General features: G+C 34.7%; 1 protein-coding gene across 3 annotated transcripts in view; it reads right to left on the bottom strand.

Annotated features, from left to right (window-relative positions):
• Positions 1 to 20,443, bottom strand: part of LOC149806723 (nuclear transcription factor Y subunit gamma-like) — a 34,783-nt gene that overhangs the window by 11,256 nt on the left and 3,084 nt on the right. For all 3 annotated transcript variants that reach the window (XM_089956926.1, XM_089956927.1, XM_089956928.1), the window contains exons 2-7: positions 18,081 to 18,209; positions 15,330 to 15,401; positions 14,672 to 14,785; positions 11,347 to 11,442; positions 10,017 to 10,212; positions 4,506 to 4,597 (exon numbers count right to left, since the gene is read on the bottom strand). In XM_089956926.1, coding sequence (XP_089813052.1) covers positions 4,506 to 4,597; positions 10,017 to 10,212; positions 11,347 to 11,442; positions 14,672 to 14,785; positions 15,330 to 15,401; positions 18,081 to 18,209 — 699 coding nt within the window. The remainder of the gene's footprint in view (positions 1 to 4,505; positions 4,598 to 10,016; positions 10,213 to 11,346; positions 11,443 to 14,671; positions 14,786 to 15,329; positions 15,402 to 18,080; positions 18,210 to 20,443) is intronic.

Below are 20,443 nucleotides of genomic sequence, written 5' to 3'. Positions count from 1 at the left end.
ACTGCACACAGACAACAAGACTAATAAACTGCACACAGAAAAAAAGATGAATAAACTGCACACTGACAATAAGATGAATAAACTGCCCACTGACAATAAGATGAATAAACTGAACACAACCAACAAGAATAATAAACTGCACACAGACAAAATGATGAATAAACTGCACACTGACAATAAGATGAATAAACTGCACACTGACAACAAGAAGAATAAACTGCACACAGACAATAAGAAGAATACACTGCACAAGGACAAAAAGATGAATAAACTGCACACAGACAAAAAGATCAATAAACTGCACACTGACAAAAAGATGAATAAAGTGCACACTAACAATAAGAGGAATAAAGTGCACACTGACAAAAAGATGAATAAACTCCACACTGACAAAAAGATGAATAAACTGCAAACTCACAATAAGATGAAAAAACTGCACACTGACAATAAGATGAATAAACTGCACACTGACAATAAAACAAATAAACTGCACACTGATAAAAAGATGAATAAACTGCACACTGACAATAAGATGAATAAACTGCACACAGACAAAAAGATGAATAAACTGCACACTGACAAAAAGATGAATAAAATGCACACAGACAAAAAGATGAATAAACTGCACACTGACAAAAAGATAAATAAACTGCACACTGACAAAAAGATGAATAAAGTGCACACTGACAATAAGAGGAATAAAGTGCACACTGTCAAAAAGATGAATAAACTGCACACTGACAAAAAGATGAATAAACAGCACACTGACAATAAGATGAATAAACTGGACGCTGACAAGAAGATGAATAAACTGCACACTGACAATAAGAGGAATAAACTGCACACTGACAATAAAAGTAATAAACTGCACACTTACAATAAGATGAATAAACTGCACACAGACAACAAGACTAATAAACTGCACACAGACAAAAAGATGAATAAACTGCACACTGACAATAAGATGAATAAACTGCACACTCACAATAAGATGAATAAACTGCACACAGACAATAAGACTAATAAATTGCACACAGACAAAAAAAATGAACAAACTGCACACAGACAAAAAGATGAATAAACTGCACACTGACAATAAGATGAATAAACTCTACACAGACAAAAAGATGAATAAACTGCACACTGACAATAAGATGAATAAACTGCACACTCACAAGAAGAAGAATAAAATGCACACAGACAATAAGATGAATAAACTCTACACAGACAAAAAGATGAAAAAAACTGCACAATGACAATAAGATGAATAAACTGCACACAGAGAATAAGATGAATAAACTGCACACTGACAATAAGATGAATAAACTGCACACTGACAAAAAGATGAATAAACTGCACACAGACAAAAAAAGATGAATAAACTGCACACTGAGAAGAAGACGAATAAACTGCACACTGACAATAAAATAAATAAACTGCTCACTGACAATAAGATAAATAAACTGCACACTGACAATAAATTGAATAAACTGCACACTGACAATAAGATAAAAATATTGTACACTGACAGCAAGAAGAATAAGCTGCACACAGAAAAAAGATGAATAACCTGCACACTGACAAAAAGAGGAATGAACTGCACACAGACAAAAAGATGAATAAACTGCACACTGACAATAAGATGAATAAACTGTACACAGACAAAAAGATGAATAAACTGCACAGTGACAAGACGATAAATAAATTGTACACAGACAAAAAGATGAATAAACTGCACACTGACAATAAGATGAATAAACTGCACACTGACAATAAGATGAATAAACTGCACACTGACAATAAGATAAATAAATTGTACACAGACAAAAAGATGAATAAACTGCACACTGACAATAAGATGAATAAACTGCACACTGACAATAAGGTGAATAAACTGCAGACTGATAATAAAATGAATAAACTGCACACTGACAAAAAGAGGAATAACCTGCACACTGAAAAGAAGATGAATAAACTGCACACTGACAAGACGAGGAATAAACTGCACAATGACAAAAAGATGAATAAACTGCACACTGACAAAAAGAGGAATAAACTGCACACTGACAATAAGAGGAATAAACTGCACACTGACCAAAAGAGGAATAAACTGCACACAGACAAAAACATGAATAAACTGCACACTGACAAGAAGATGAATAAACCGCACACTGACAAGAAGATGAAGAAAGTGCACACTGACAATAAGAGGAATAAACTGCACACTGACAAAGAAAGGAATAAAATGCACACTGACAAAAAGAGGAACAAGCTGCACCCTGACAAGAAGATGAATAAACTGTACACTGACAATAAGAGGAATAAACTACACACTGACAATCAGAGGAATAAACTGCACACTGACAATAAAATTAATAAACTGCACACTGACAATAAAATTAATAAACTGCACACTGACAAAAAGATCAATAAACTGCACACTGTCAATAAGATGAATAAACTGCACACTGACAATAAGATAAATAAATTGTACACAGACAAAAAGATGAATAAACTGCACACTGACAATAAGATAAATAAACTGCACACTGACAATAAAATGAATAAACTGCACACTGATAATAAGATAAATAAACTGTACACTGACAGCAAGAAGAATAAACTGCACACACACAAAAAGATGAATAACCTGCACAATGACAAAAAACAGGAATAAACTGTACACAGACAAAAAGATGAATAAATTGCACACTGACAAGAAGATGAATAAACTGCACACTGACAATAAGAGGAATAAACTACACACTGAGAATAAGAGGAATAAACTGCACACTGACAATAAGATGAATAAACTGCACACTGACAACAAGAATAATAAACTGCACACAGACAAAAAGATGAATAACATGCACACTGACAATAAGATGAATAAACTGTACACAGACAAAAAGATCAATAAACTGCACACAGACAAAAAGACAAATCAACTGCACACTGACAATAAGATGAATAAACTGCACACTGACAAGAAGATGAATAAACTGCACACTGACAATAAGATGAATAAACTGTACACAGACAAAAAGATGAATACACTGCACACTGACAATAAGATAAATAAACTGCACACTGATAATAAAATGAATAAACTGCACACTGACAATAAGATAAATAAACTGTACACTGACAGCAAGAAGAATAAACTGCACACAGACAAAAAGATGAATATCCTGCACACTGACAAAAAGAGGAATAAACTGCACACTCACAATAAAATGAATAAACTGGACACTGACAATAAGAGGAATAACCTGCACACTGACAAAAAGAGGAATAAACTGCACACTCACAATAAAATGAATAAACTGGACATTGACAATAAGAGGAATAACCTGCACACTGACAATAAGAGGAATAAACTGCACACTGACAAAAAGATGAATAAACTGCACACTGACAAAATGATGAAAAAACTGCACACTGACAATAAAATGAATAAACTGCACACTGACAATAAAATGAATAAACTGGACACTGATAACAAGATTAATAAACTGCACACTGACAACAAGAAGAATAAACTGCACACTGACAAAAAGATTAATAAACTGCACACTGACAAAAACATGGATAAACTGCACACTGACAAAAAGAGGAATAAACTGCACACTGACAATAAGAGGAATGAACTGCATACTGACAATAAAATGAATAAACTGCACACTGACAATAAGATGAATAAACTGCAAACTGACAATAAGAGGAATAAACTGCACACTGACAAAAAGATGAATAAACTGCACGCTGACAATAAGATGAATAAACTGCACACTGTCAAGAAGATGAATAAACTGTACACTGACAAAAAGATGAATACACTGCACACTGACAATAAGATGAATAAAATGCACACTGACAAAAAGATGAATAAACTGCACACAGACAAAAAGATGAATAAACTGCACACAGACAAAAAGATGAATAAACTGCACACAGATAAAAAGATGAATAAACTGCACACATACAAAAAGATGAATAAACTGCATATAAGTCACAGACAATAAGATGAATAAACTGCACACTGACAAAAAAGATGAATAAACTGCACAGACAAAAAGATGAACTGCACACAGACAAAAAGATGAATAAACTGCACACTGACAATAAGATGAATAAACTGCACACTGACAAAAAGATGAATAAACTGCACAGACAAAAAGATGAACTGCACACAAACAAAAAGATGAATAAATTGCACACTGACAAGAAGAGGAATAAACTGCACACATACAATAAAATGAATGAACTACACACTGAAAAAAAGATGAGAAAAATGCACACAGTCAAGATGAAGAAACTGCACACAGACAAGATGAATAAACTGCACACAGTCAAGATGAAAAAACTGCACACAGACAATATGATGAAAAAAATGCACACAGACAAGATGAATAAATTGCACACAGAGAATATGATGAAAAAAAATGCACACAGGCAGTAATGAATAAATGCACACAGATAAGATGAATAAACTGCACACTTACTGGCACATTGATTGTTGATCCAGCATTTGAAACTAATGACGTTACTACTCCTGGCTGACCAATAATCTGGAAGGGCTGGTTTATTTGCTGTCCTGTTGAAGAAAAAAAAAAACAGAAGATTAATTAATCAACCAAACATAGCTATTACAAATGTAAAATTGACACTATTTTGCAATTTCAATTGCATTGACCTCGAACTCGTATATTCACTGCAGAATCAAAAAGAGATGTCCTTCCTCTGGTGTAATGCAACTCTGTTGATAAAACTGGGTGTCTGGAAACTTGAGGAAAGTTGACTTACAATTTAGAACCCAGAGTGATACTCGGAGCTCCCGACAAAGCTTGGCAGACTTAAAAAATCAACAAATTCTATTACTTTTCCAAACCTTTTCCAGGGCCATTTCACAAAACTCAAGGACTACAATATTTTGCATTGTTGACTGTAATTGTGTTGTCATGCCTGTCATCTATTCAAAAGCCAAGTAGGGAGACTGAATTAAAAAAAAAGGGAGTTTGGGATCTAAAATCAGGAGGTTTTTCACGCCATTTTTAAGCCTCATTTTCACTAAATATTGACCGATCTTCTGTGTCCAATATGCGTGAAATTTTCAAAGGACCCACTGTTTCTCCCTGTAACATGCCTCATTTCCTCCCAGGATTGCCCTATTTTCGTATTCTGGTCAGCTGTGGCCAAACTGCACAATAGCATAAAGATTATTCTTAGGTTAGCAAGCAAGAAAGCTGGTGCAACTAATTAACAGTTAATCCTTATCAATGCAGCTATCTTGTAAAAACAACTGGCCCTCCAATATAATCCAAAGAAACCATGTTCCTCAATCACCACCAACTGATTGGCAAATAAAGGATGCCCTATTTTGTTGCAACTAAAGTTTCCTAAATAGACAGTCTCATGGTACCATATATGTGGCAACTAATTTCCACTTGTTGTTTATCTTACCTTATTTCCTTAATGTCAACTCATAAGGCATTTAACATTGTTTATTATAAAACAGATTTGTTCTGAATTAGTTTTTGATGACACACATGATGCATGGTATGTATTTTCATTCGTTCTTTCCATTTAATGATGGTAAATAATGTTTGTATATATGGTACAGTAGTAATGCCAGGTGTTTACTCATGTAAGTTTCTCTGGTGAGAATGGTGCTACAGCATAAGGAGCTACTGCATTCACAGTGATCATTCTTGTGCTTGAAATTAAATGCCGACAATTTTATTGTTGTGGTTTATTTTTTTGTTTTGGTTTATTTTCTGATTTTTGAATTGTTGTAGAGGTATAAAATAAGAATTCATGCACTTATGTGAATAATATTTAAACTAAACATTCTATTTAGTGAAGAATGAATTCTTTCTAGTGTGGTAATTATTTTGTCACAACAACATTCACAAGTGATAAAATAGAACATGGCTTTTGTGGACTGCAAACAATATATCTCTTTATGAAGGACTTTTTTAAAGCAGAAATGAAAATAGAGAGACATAATAAATAATAATTGGGAGTTCTCTGCAAAAATCAGGAGATATTATGAAATCAGGAGGTAGGCGTGGAATGACCGCCAAAATTGGGAGTTTTTTTCTCCCTGCATTAGAGTTCACAGGTATGTGTTATGTACAAAACAATTTATTTATATTGGTGCTCTGTGCTTTATGAAATTAGCAGTAATCATTTTTTTTTCCTTTACTGTCAGAAATTCCATGACTTTTCCAAAACTTTACAAGGTATTGAGAAATTCCATGACTTTTCAAAGCCCTGGAAATTTATTTTCTCTTAAATTTCAAAACTTATTTATTTAGTATTGAAGTCATTGGAGTAAAGCATCTTGCCCAAGGTGACGCCACAGTATCCAACCCAGGCTGATCCAATGTAGGATTTAAACCTTCAGCCTTTCAGTCATAAGCCTGGCACACATACAACTGAGTTATCAAGGCCCCTACCTCTAATAGTCACCCATTAAGACATGCAGGTGGATGCAACATTTTTTAAAAATTTATATACCCACTGAGGAAGAATCAATTACAAGGTACCTCTGCTTAAATGCAGACTATTTATTGAAAGGGTAATGAAAACAGGGTCAAAGAAATGTGACTCTGTGAATGGAAATTCCAAATTACAATGTCAGATATAGTGACTTTGACCTTTCACCTCCTGACTTCTTAGCATCATACAACCATTATTATGCCAAGGTGCCATTAGATGCTGACACTCTTGACCTATGAAGCTATCCCTACCTAAATGCATCCTACCTCTGAAGAAGTTACTATGAATCTGAGGAAAATTAGACCAGCAAATATTGACTTGCCATGCAGAAAGGAAAACCACATTTTAACTCAACTCTGTTCAAACCCCTTTTGATGTCTGCATCATTTTGTATACATTATATTTGGTATTTGTCAAGATTAATCCATGAAATTAAATATCTACAAATATGCAAACTTTGACATGCAAAACTGCAAATTCAAGTATCCATGATATGTCTGTTTACAAAATCACAAAATTTAAGGCCCATGAAAATAATTATACCACAATACTATAAAAATTTTCTGGGCACAAAAAGGCCACCATTTACGCAACAAACATTGACCATTGGGACTTTTCCTGCCCCATTGGAACTAGCCTGTTTCATAACTTAGAAACTGTTCACAGTCCTAGTATTAACATTAAATTCAAACCTGTAAATAGTTGGTTTCCCAAACTGGCCTTGGTTCACAATTTCACCTTTGAAAAACCTTTCTGAACCACTATCAAGCACTAAATACCATTATCATATGCTCATCTTTTTCTATGTAAACTTTACACTGTCAGAATCCAGCAGTATTCTTCCATACTACACAGCTTCATGCTGCAAGACAATTGTCTAAAGAGTACTGTGTATTAGGAACTACTTGTAAACAAACCATGTACACTCATCTAGTAGACATTTTTGATTTTGGTTGATTAGATTTGTTTGTGAATGAACTAAACAAGCTGCATTGTCCATTTGAAAGCAGAGATGATAAGTTAATAATGTGAATGAGTTCACTGAGTCACAAACAAAACATTCAAACAAGCAAATAAATATATGTGATATTCGCAATGTCAAACAAGAAACATGAGACATGCAGTAATTGAAAATACCATTCTGATCATTTAAACTGTTATTTAGGAGAAATATTCCTAACTTTTAGCAAACAGAATGGTTCAGACTATAACCAGTGCTCTCTAGGGTCTATAAAAATAGGATAGAAGAGCATACTGAGGACACGGGCAAATGCGTAACTATGAGAGATATACCATTTGACAAGTTAGTCAAAAGACTAAAATCGAGAAAGAAATGCAACTGAAAGTTTTGGTATGAAACCAAGTGTGTCGGAGATAGTAAGCCAAGATAATAATAAAGATATTGTTTCCACTGGCTAAATAGGCTGTCACAGAACAGCTGCTTTGCATTTTTCTCAGTAAAATGTTAGGCTAGCAACAGAATCCATACAGGTCATAACTTGGGTCCCTCCAACAGCAAGCATGCAAGTGACAGGGCATAATATGTCTTCTTTACCTGGTAATAAGAATGACAATAAATATACTTACATTTATACAACCTGAATTTCCTCAATATGTACATAGTTTTGCAAATCCAAATGACAGGACCTATGTCATTTGTTCCAAAACATAATACACGCCACAAAATTAAACTGCAATTTTGACAACATTTCCAACTGAAATCACATTCTCCTTACTGCATTCAAAACAAAATGAATGTGATATTCCACTGTATCTTTTTATAATTTAAATTAAACAAAATATTTCACACATTCAGATTCCAAAAACATCAATGACAGAACAGATACAGAGGTGTGGCTTATTCAGTGCCAGTCCACTGTTCAAATCACGTGTACATCATTCAGAATTGACTCGGCTATAAAAAAAATCCAGTCCATCACAAGCAGAAAAGGGGCCCCGAGTGGCCGAGTGGTCTAAAGTGTTTGCCGTTACGGATCACTGCCATCTCACCTCTGTCTGCGCCAGTTCGAGTCTCAGATTCAGCCAATGTAGATATGTGAGAAAGCATGCCAGTAGCTTCTCGTGGGTCGGTGGTTCTTTCCGGGGTTTTCCCGGGTTCTTCCTCCACCATTAATACTGGCTGCCATATATAGCCTATGGTGTGCTGAAAAATGGCGTTAAACCCCATAACAACAACAACAAGCAGAAAAAGAAAATTGAGTTGGATCAACAACAAAAACCAAAACCCATCCATTCCAGAGCAACTGGAAAAGTTGTTTCAATGCACATTTGTTTATAATGTGATTCTAAATTTCAGCAGTAAGTAAACCAGAAGAATAATTGTTTTCAACTTTGTCAAGTGCATGACGAAGTTCAAAGATCGCTGGGTGGAGCTATGCATGCATTAATATTGTTAATGTGTACTGATGAATCAATGGCTGTGTATTTATTTTGGAATACAGCATAAATTCAATCACTTTGTTTCTTTTAGTGTATTCTTTTTATTATTAAGCCTTGGGTAGAAAAACAAAATGAGTATATAATAAAAAGGCTACTGCATTTGTATGGGAAAATATCAACTGTTTTTTTTATACTAATACTGCACCCTTAAGGTTGTGCAGTATTACTCAAAAAAACTTGTTCACATTTTCCCATACAAATGCAGGAACCTATAATGCAAAACATTAATGCATATTTTCTACGACTCGGACCTTGAAAGCCAGTGTAGAGGGGCAAGAAAACATTTCACAGATTGAAATGTATTTGATTCTTAATGATACATTCTAGGGACAAAGTCGCATTGAATTGTCTTAGCTTTATAATGATACATGTAAGGAACAATGTGACTTTATGAAAGTATTTAGTAAATGCAAATTAAAATTTTTAGCTGAGACCTTAGCCGCTGCCACTTTTGTCCAAAATGTGACTGCTAGTCTAAAAACTTCTTAACTGAGCTCATTTCATAAAGGAATATCTAATAATGATTTGTGTAACATAGTCCTTAAAGTTTATGAGCATAAATTACTTGAAAATTAAGATTTGCTTAGTTCACATAAAGGTAATTCACATAGGAAGCAAGGCTTTTGTTTTATGGGTTTCAGCGGATAACTGGCCAGCATATTTGCTGGAGGAAGAAATGAAGAAAACCCCGGTATGAATCACCAACCCACGGGAAACTACTGGCAAGGCTTTTGATATACCCACATTGGCAAAGCCGAGACTCAGACTCATGTAGACAGAGGTGAGATGTCATTGATCTGTAAAGGTCAGAAATTAGACAACTGAGCCAACTAGGGCATCCAAATATTAGAAACATCATAACCAGACAGCAAAACATGACATAATGAGCACGCCAAAGAAAAAAATGACACAAATTTAATTTCATAAATTTTTTGTTATTATTTACATTATATTCATAAGTTCTGATCATTAACCTATTCATAATTCTTGCAAAATTTGATTAAATTGTATGACTTACAGTATGTTTTCATTCACTATTGCTAGATACCTACCTGGCTGTGATACTGTTACTGTGTGTTGTACTGGTGCAGCTTGGGGTTGTGCTGTAGAGGATGTGACAATAACCTGCTGTTGTTTCTGTTGCTGTTGTTGCTGCTGCTGTTGCTGTTGTTGCTGTGCCTGTTGCTGTGCCAACTGAAGGAAGTACTGGATCTGGTCAGGAAGCACAGAAGTTGTTCTCACCTCCTCCTGCAAAAAAAATATTTATACACTAAATATCAGAATAAGAACATGAATGCAATAGACAAAAACTGGATAGTTGTCAAGTCACAATACAATTGTGAAAAAATATAACTGCAAAAATAACATTCTAAAATTTTGTTAGATCATACCAGATATTCTTAACTATGTTACATAATGGTAAATATCACAAAACATATACACACATACACACACTTTACCAGAAATGAAATTCTGAGGGAAAAAATCTTGACAGCAAGACTTGTATAGTCGAGCCTTTGTACAACAAAACACTCAAGGGACCAGGAAAAAGTAGTATTTTATGATGTTTAGTTTCTATACACTCAGCTCATTAGTTGACTTTTATATAGTGGTGGAAATTCTGCGCAGGTGCAGTCACAATCAGTGCGGGGTGCATTTTGCATTTTTTTAAAATAAAAAAAACAAATGTCCCTAAAACAGACTACCAGTAAAAACCACATTAAACAGTCTTCCATGGTTTCATAATGACTGTCCAGAAAAAAATAATTCAAAATCATATAGGTGCAAAGAAGATCTATATAGTAAATTGAACGTTCTGATAAAAATCTCTGAAAATTCAATATAGAAAAGTCCTTTCTCATATTACTGTAAATGGCCTAGTTTTGAAGTATCAAGCACAGCTTCCAATAATGGATACTGTACTTGATACTTACAGTAATTTTACTGCAGCCTAAATTTTCCATAGTTGTCTAAATGTCTCATATTTCCAGATACATAACGTTAGCTGAGAATGACCACATAGTTTATTTGACTGGAATGGTCAATGAAAGCCAGACTAGTCACAAGTAAAGATGGCATTTTATTGTATGAAAAGGCAGTCTCACAACTGAAAAGATTATGCCATGAATGTCCAATGATTTTAGTGCAAACCATGGTATATACTTGTCATTAAAAATTGTTTATATCATTTTACAGCTGTTGCTTTATGATTATGACTGTTACAAGGGTAAGACCAGTTTGACAATTCACTTACAAATTCTTCATTTTAGTCACAACTGTGATCACTTAAGTCACAACGTGGAGTCCTATGGCAAATATAGCTATAGTCTACGTAAGCCTTCATCCAGATCATATACCTATGAAAAATCTAGTTAGACTTACTGTTCTTTTGGTTGGCTTTAGTTCTTCCCTTGGTACAATGTCAATCAAGAAGTCAAACTGATCAAACTTTGTGATGGCCATGGCTATGTCATTCCTCTGCAATTGAAAGATATATTCTCATTACCACTGACTGATTTCTTGACATTCATTGGCACATCAGCATAGCTGCCAACCTTTCAGGCTCACAATTAGTGAAAATAGGGATAAAAAGTAGTGAATCTGGACATGAATTAGTGAAAAATACCATGACTATACTTATTCCCTCCACTCTGACCGTAAATACTACACTATATCAAGATCACAATATAAAACTAAAACTACATATATGCAGAAATATATCTGCATTTCTATTTATTATGGTATTCATAAACTTGATTCTTGTGGTTATATATCAAGACATGATACTGTGGCAGACTTGAACTTCCTCAACTCCTTGATCATAAATTTGTTTTCTAAACAGTTCAGCCTTCTTGCCTGTTGGTTGATCTTGGTGACTAAAATTGCTTACAAATTTTCTGCAGTTAAGGAGGCCCTAAAGACTGTCTTATTTTTCTTCACTAGAGAAAATACTCTTTCGTTGTCACTGTTGCTGTAAGGAATGCACAGGAGCTGCAGCACATTTGGTTCTTCGACAGGAAAATTTTGAAGCAATTTTTTAGTCCAGGATCATTTGTCAGAACAAATATTTAGCATGGTCTCCAGTTGATAAAGGTAGATTGTGTTGAACAAGAAAACTCACAAATAATGCTTCAGCATTGGTAGCTTGCAGATCTTCTGCCGATGGCTTAAAATATTCCGGAGTTGAAATCTGTGACTTCTTAATTTTTGCAACTTCTACGTGTTATTTGCAACCAATGTGCTTCCTCACATCATCTCTGCCACCATGCCCAATACTAAAATTTGTGGCACACTGTGTGCAAAAAGCATGATGTATATAAATGTTTAATGGCAGAATGCACGGCCAATTTTTGATACATTCCAAATTAAACTTCACTTTTTGAGTAATACATTTCTTTTTCCTTGGTGGTGAAGGCATTTTCAAGATCTTACATACAATGCCAAATGGTAACTCAAATCAGTGTTGGTGACGCATGCACAGAACAAAATCCAGTTAGGCCCCAGTTTCTCTCAAAAGCATTTGTAAAACTACTCTTATACATATAGATTAAAATAGGCTAAAATGCTTGCTACCAGGCCAACTGTACTAATCGGCTGTAGTTCTACAAATATCGCGACCAGCAGTACCGGACCATTTCGGCAACTGTCAATATCACGACTAGCGCTTAACGGGAAATCTGTTATTTTATTAAAGATTTAAAATAATTGAGAATTGGAGAATGCATGAATTTTTGGCTTGTGGCGTGAATCTGAATCGCTGAAAAAGTCGTGAAATTCATGCCAAATTCATGAGGGTTGGCAGCTATGCATCAGCACAAGAAAGTCCTTACATCACAAGCAATTAGAGTAAAGAGTCAATACAGCATGAACCATCATGGCAGCAAAACTTAGCTTGTTTGACAAGATTCAAACATGCAATCAGACTGTGAGCCTACAATGGCTCCCAGTCTTATGATCTTTTGAGTGATTCTCTTAAAACAAGAGATTCTATTCTTGTCAAGCCCAACTTTTATTTAGCTAGGGTGTGGATTGGACATAAGGACACATACATGAATGCCAAGTGATCACTGTGTCACATATCCACCTAGATAAAGTATAGATGGAAATAAGGACACAGAGTGACATGAATGCCAAATTGATCACTGTGTCACACCTCCAACACAATAGGGTGTAGACAGACACATGGATACATATGAATGTCAAAGTGATCACAATGTCACACCTCCACGAAGATAGGGTGCAGGCAGGCACATGGACACAGATGAATGTCAGAATGATCACTGTGTCACACTGACACCATGACAGGGTGTAGACAGACATATGGATACTACGTGAATGCCAAAATGATCTCCATGTCACAATGACACCAAGACAGAGATAAGGACATGCACATGAATGCCAAAGTGTTTAACTCAGTATCGCATATTTTTATGACCTGTTTTAATTTTTGCAGTTGAAATCCCAATAACAAATGTCAAAAAGCCATAAAATGTGTACCCACAATATGAGATTGTCATCCCTCATATAGAACAAATCAAAGGTGAGGTGATATTGTGCTATTTGTGTATCAGACATGCATACCTGACTCATGCATTTTCTATGCCAGGTCAGTTGATCAATATTGGAATTCTTCTTATATAAATTAAAACAAGAATCACACCATTGCACTAATGCGTTACTGGATGCAAAGAACTTTTAAATTTCAAGACAAAACCATTTTTCATTTCTAATTGCTGAGTGCTCAAACCACCTCTGATATTTTTCAGCAAATTAGTCACTGTGTCTGCCATATTGGATACAACATCAACACCATTATTATATAGCTAAACTTCATATGAACTCTTTTAGTGAACAACCTCATGCAAATGCAACTGTCAATTCAGGAGATATAGCAATGAGATTTTCAAGATGGCTTCCATAGCGGCCATACTGGAGGTCAGATCAGAGCAATTTTCATTTAAAGGACCAACCAGATAATATAAGGTGAAAACCCCATGCTGATATGACCATCTACATTAATGCACATGATAAAAAATATATTCATTATTAGACATGTAGCTGCTATGCTCTACCAAAAGTTTTGCTTTCCACTATTCTGTTTTTCGATTTCTGAACTTTTTTTGGCTTTCCATTTCTTAGCTGTGCTATGGCAGATTTCCATTGTTCTCCTAGCTTCTGCCTCAAGGATTCTTTCCCATCCCATAAATGTACTTTGTAAGACTGGCAGGCGTTTGTATATTACCTATTCATGCCATGCCCACCTCCATTTTGAACACTTTTTCTCAACTTTTGCATCATTTCTCACTCATGAAAACTTCATAGCTATAAACTTAAGTTTTAAACTGCTTTACAATGAATGAACTTCATGACAACTGGTGTTGTTTGCTTGAATATTAAAACAAATAATACACATGTCATAACTATTCATTACTAAGTTTTGATGGCCACTCCTAAAAATCGAATATATCCAATTTTAAAATAGTTGGGAGCTAATTTAAATGTTCAGGATAACATCATTGGAATATGGTTTTCAAGACTGCATATGGAATTTAAGGTAATATTTGATGAAATAATGTCTAAATTAAAAAAATGTATATGTCCACAACCCAAAACTCTGATGCTTTATACAAATTGGGAAAATGACCGTTGGCAACTTTTCCGATGTAGAATTCTGTCTGTAAAATAAACCCAACTTTTGCCAATATACCTGTAATGTCCTCCTCTTATTTTCCTCAGTATGGATCCAGGCACGTAGGGACAGCTCACTGACAAACACTTCAGCAGCTTTGGCAAAAAGTACTGGAGCCTCAGCACTAATCATCTGCCACAAGTAAAAAATAGATGAAATAAATGTGCAAAATGTGAAATAAAATTCGAGATTTATAAAATAAATATGGGTATCAGTCAATGCAATATTAAAATCAATCAAATAATCACTCATGACAGACTAATCAATCATATAATAAATCATGCAACTTATCAATTTATAAATCATGCAACTTATCAATTTATGTAAAATTTAAAATTGCAATCACTAATACATACTGAACTGGCTTATATAACTAATTTCCTTTTTTGATACATATTTTTGCTTGCGAATGACACTACCCACCACCTCTGAACTTGAGAAGAACCAGAGGGTTTCATCCTCTAAAATAAACCTCTCTTGGAAACCGTGCATCATCTACCTAATATTTGGTAAAGAAATGTGAAATATGCAGCCCTGATCAGGTTTCTGTTGTCCAATCTGGATTATTTCTTTGTTGAAACAAGTTCTACCTAATGATGAATATGTGATTTGGGGCAAAAGATAAACATCAAGCATGTGTTTAATCTGCAAGATACATGTTGTTCATTTTCCATACCTTAACATCCTCATCCAATTTCATTATTTTTTTAATCCTGGCAAGTGGAAGCTCCTGTTGTTTAAGTGTCTCCTATAAAAGCAAACATTAGAGGTACAACATTATCCTAATACTTATTCATAAACATTAGAGGTACAACATTATCCTAATACTTATTCATAAACATTAGAGGTACAACATTATCCTAATACATATTCATAAACATTAGAGATACAACATTATCCTAATACTTATTCATAAACATTAGAGGTACAACATTATCCTAATACTTATTCATAAACATTAGAGGTACAACATTATCCTAATACTTATTCATAAACATTAGAGGTACAACATTATCCTAATAATTATTCATAAACATTAGAGGTACAACATTATCCTAATAATTATTCATACACATTAGAGGTACAACATTATCCTAATACTTATTCATAAACATTAGAGGTACAACATTATCCTAATACTTATTCATAAACATTAGAGGTACAACATTATCCTAATACTTATTCATAAACATTAGAGGTACAATATTATCCTAATACTTATTCATAAACATTACAGATACAACATTATCCTAATACTTATTCATAAACATTAGAGGTACAACATTATCCTAATACTTATTCATAAACATTAGAGGTACAACATTATCCTAATACTTATTCATAAACATTAGAGGTACAAGATTATCCTAATAATTATTCATACACATTAGAGGTACAATATTATCCTAATAATTATTCATAAACATTTGAGGTACAACATTATCCTAATAATTATTCATACACATTAGAGGTACAATATTATCCTAATAATTATTCATAAACATTTGAGGTACAACATTATCCTAATAATTATTCATACACATTAGAGGTACAACATTATCCTAATAATTATTCGTACACATAGGACACAATGTGCATGTTTAAAAGTATAAATGTCCATAAAGCTAACAACAGCTACCTTAAATAGCCTCATACTGGAAAACTTTGACCTGATAGAATGAGTATCAAAATCATGTCAGTGCAAATCTGTGTAATCTGATGAATGCACCAATGAAAACCTTTGTAAATTCAATAAGAAAAATTCTTTGATGATATTACAGCCCATGGCCCAATTTTGAAGAATCAAGTACAGTATCCAATGCTGTGCCACCCTGAGACTCGTACCCAGCTCAATTAATAATCAGTTTGAGGACTATACCAAATATGTAATTTTATAATAATCAGCCACATTAAGACTGTTTCATTAGGAAAAAATGTGCAAACACAATTGTTCTTCACAGTCACTATTTTCTGTAAATTCTGGAATTTGTGAATTATTTACCAAAATCAATGTCAACCAGTCTTAAAATCTACTTCCCAATTAACAAAGTGACAGTTTCTTTCCTCCATTGACAGGTAAGATTGAGTAAGCATATAATATCTATTGGAAACCTGTGATCTTACATTGACCAACTGACATGAAATATTTGAAATTTTGGTATCATTTATTTCATCAACATACTACTCTATCAGCAAAATTTAGTGTGCCACACAATACCTAGCTTACATAAGTGTTAGTTATATGCTTTGATACATAGCAGGTGGGTGGGTGGGGGTCACAAACGTCATATAATACTTACACGTAATTATTGCATTGCCTGCCCTTTTCAGGATGCCAATTCCCTAGACAAACCTAAATAATCAGTAAAACACGACTCCCTATCCCCATTGGGACTGGATGGCAAAAATGGGAAGGGGGTGGGGGTATTGACCAGATCCCAACCATTGACTAATAACCCAAGCCCTATGTCTTGCTGCTCAAAAGATGTGGTCTGGCTATTGGTATTCAGTAGTTGCTCTATTGTTGGGAAGGTGTGATTTGTTCTCAAGCATTTTTCCTCCCCTGGAAGAGACCAAGATGCTATATTTCACTGGCACTGATGGCATTAGACATGGCAACAGAGATCCATGGCCTTTTGGTGATCTCCAAATCACAGAGACGGCTCCATGAGTTATGAGTTGACTTCCCTAAACTGGGAAGGGATCCAACCTTACACCCCACCCTTGGGAATGGAAAGGATCAGCTTAATATAAGGAGGAGAAAGCAAGGCCTTTCACCATCCCTCTGTAGGTGTGGCAGCATTCTGCCATGTTCTGCACTTGTAATGATTTTGTTGTTGAAGGGTTTAACGCCATTTTTCAGCACACGATAGGCTATACATGGCGGCCAGTATTAATGGTGGAGGAAGAACCCAGGAAAACCCCGGAAAGAACCACCGACCCATGAGAAGCTACTGGCAAGCTTTCTCACATACCCACGTTGGCTGAATCTGAGACTCGAACCCACGCAGACAGAGGTGAGATGGCAGTGATCCGTAACGGACAGCGCTTTAGACCACTCGGGGCCCCTGCACTTGTAATGAGGACTGGCATTCTGGAAAAGGTCATTAATGCACTAGTAGCATATAATGTATTACTGCTATTAAAATGTACAATTTTGTTATTTTTGTTATGCAAATAAACATCATGGGCAGGGTTTGTTTTAAATTTTAGAAAAATCAATTTTTATATTGACCTCAAAACTCATTCTTGAGATTGCTTCTTTACTACAAGGCTGGAAAAAATTCCTAAAATCAAGACTTAAGTAAAATCACATTATTATATTTGGTCAAGTAACAAGGAGTTTTACTTGACCAGCAAATTTATCAAACTTGTCCTGGGCTTCTAGACGATGCATCGCTTCACCATTGTTTAGATGATCACTTACATCTTTGATGTTCCGCATATCATTCATAACATTTGTCCAGAAATTAGCTAGCATGGATGTTGCTTCGCTTGACACTCCTGCATTCTGGGCCTGCATCATAGAAAATGTGCCATCTCCCGAAGCCATCATCTGCAAAAATAACTAGAAGTATACAGTAATGAAACTTTCACTCAAACCATGCTCTAAATGATAAGATTCAGAGTAAAATTAAAATTTTTTTTGATATCAGACCATCTACCAATTCAAGTTACTCCCCACCTCAACCCTCCCATGCATGTTAAGGAATAATATATATACTTGCTTATTAACTGACAGCCCGTGTTCAAATCTGGTAAAATGGTAATTTCACTACATGCCTTCAAATTGTTTTTATTTTTAAATACCCATGGGCAACATATATTTGGTATTTTCACTTGCCTGTTTAAACTGCCACTTCCCATACCTAATCATATTATAGGTTTTGTTTTAATTCTTCTTTCCAATGTGTTTTCTGCATCTAAATATTGCCTGCCAATGCCAAAAATAACTTGTGCCAGGGAGTGGGAAATGGGAATTTTTGAGGCCTTCTCTATTCCTCCATCCATAATATGTCATGAATATTTTAGCTTTAGGACCTGTTGTAGTTCAGTTGCTAGAGCATCAGACTCCTAATCCATGGGACGTTGGTTCAATACCTAACAAGATGAGCTTTGGTTGGCTACCTCATTGTGTCCTTGAAAAGGCAATTTCCTCTGCATCATATAGTAACTAATGTTTCAAGAGTTGTTTAACCAAGCAAAAAAAAAAAATGTGATTTTACTAACATTACATGTACATTTCTATGTATCAATAACCATATCAATATTTCTTTGTAATACAATGCAGAATCAGTCCCATACATAATAAACAGCAAGATAAACTACTGGAACATTGCTGAAAGAATTCATTAAAAACTTTATGAAGCAATTTATAACCAAAAAGATATTGCATAATCTGAAAAAATGTAAAAATACACAATAAATTAATTATGGGACCCCAATGACCAACATGTAAATGTCCATTTTTCTTTCTCACTTTCAAATACAAGTATGCTCTTTTTTCTTTCCAAATGATTATTTTGAAGGCCACACATTTCCAAATGATTATTTTGAAGGCCACAAATTACCACTATGTTGAAGATTTACAATTTTGTTTTAAGTATTACTTTTCAAAAGACAACCAAATCTTGTGTCAAAAGTATTACTTTAACCTGACATTCCAATTCATGACTGGATCTAGTATACAGGTACCATATGTACTCGCGTGTAAGTCGAGTCAAACTGAAAACAAAGATGCTGATCTCCCATAGCTTAATATGCTTGCAGATTAAGGTCTGTGTTGTTTGTTCTATTGGTTACTCCTAATGAACTGCACAGACCAGGATTTGTCAGTGCATTATGCATCAGCAGATCTGGGTCTGTGCAGTTTGCAGATATAAACGGTATATATCCATTTCAACAATTTCATTTTGACTTGATCTAGTATACTTGAATACTGGAACATGTCAGTTTCAACAGTCACTGCTGCCTTGTGGATCTTTTCAAAAAAAAAGGAAAGAGAACTAAACAGATTTTTGAAAAATCTGAATATACTGATAGTACCCTTATATATTTTCTCAATTTACATTTTCAGCACAATGTTTCTTAGCATGCACTTCTAAATAAATTACAATATTAATGAACCACATTTCTTTATTGCAATTATTTGTTTCCACTTTAAAACAAAACTTTTAGTTCCAATAAATAGCCAGCATGGTGCTGATGTTTTCATAACATAGATACACACACACACATATATGCATGCATGCATGCATACATACATACATACATACATACATACATACATACATACATACATACATAGTGATAATGAAGTCAGTTCAACACCATTTTCAATCAGGACTAACTAGACACCACAAGAAGCTTTCTAAATTCTAGTGAAAGCCCTCTGTAGATCTAAACATCCATTCAGGTGGGGTAGTGATAACAAAATTTTCAAGATGATACCTATGGTGGCCATATTGGATGTCTGGGCAGGGCGGTCATAGGGGATGGGAAAGCCAGAGGTGGGAGGAATTATGCTGCATTTTTTTCTGATGATGGGAGTACCGAAGGCAAAGCTTGCCTCTGTCATTGTTTTGTCCTGCAACATTTTCAGTTTGCAATAACAGCACATCAAAAAATGTCTTTCAGGGAAAATGTTATGCCAATAGAACTTTCTATTAAGGAGCAGTGATAACAAGATTTTCATGATGGCTGAGGGCATCCATACTGGAAATCATTTGCACTTTTTTCATAAAGGCCCAACCTGATAATATAAGAAGTCTTTTAGCTAAAGTCCCATGT

The sequence above is a fragment of the Sinohyriopsis cumingii genome, chromosome 1, assembly GCF_028554795.1.
Source record: "Sinohyriopsis cumingii isolate HCF-2022 chromosome 1, ASM2855479v2, whole genome shotgun sequence".
Classification (NCBI taxonomy): domain Eukaryota; kingdom Metazoa; phylum Mollusca; class Bivalvia; order Unionida; family Unionidae; genus Sinohyriopsis; species Sinohyriopsis cumingii.
Note: the sequence above shows the minus strand (reverse complement) of the source record. Positions and strands in the feature narration are given on the sequence as shown.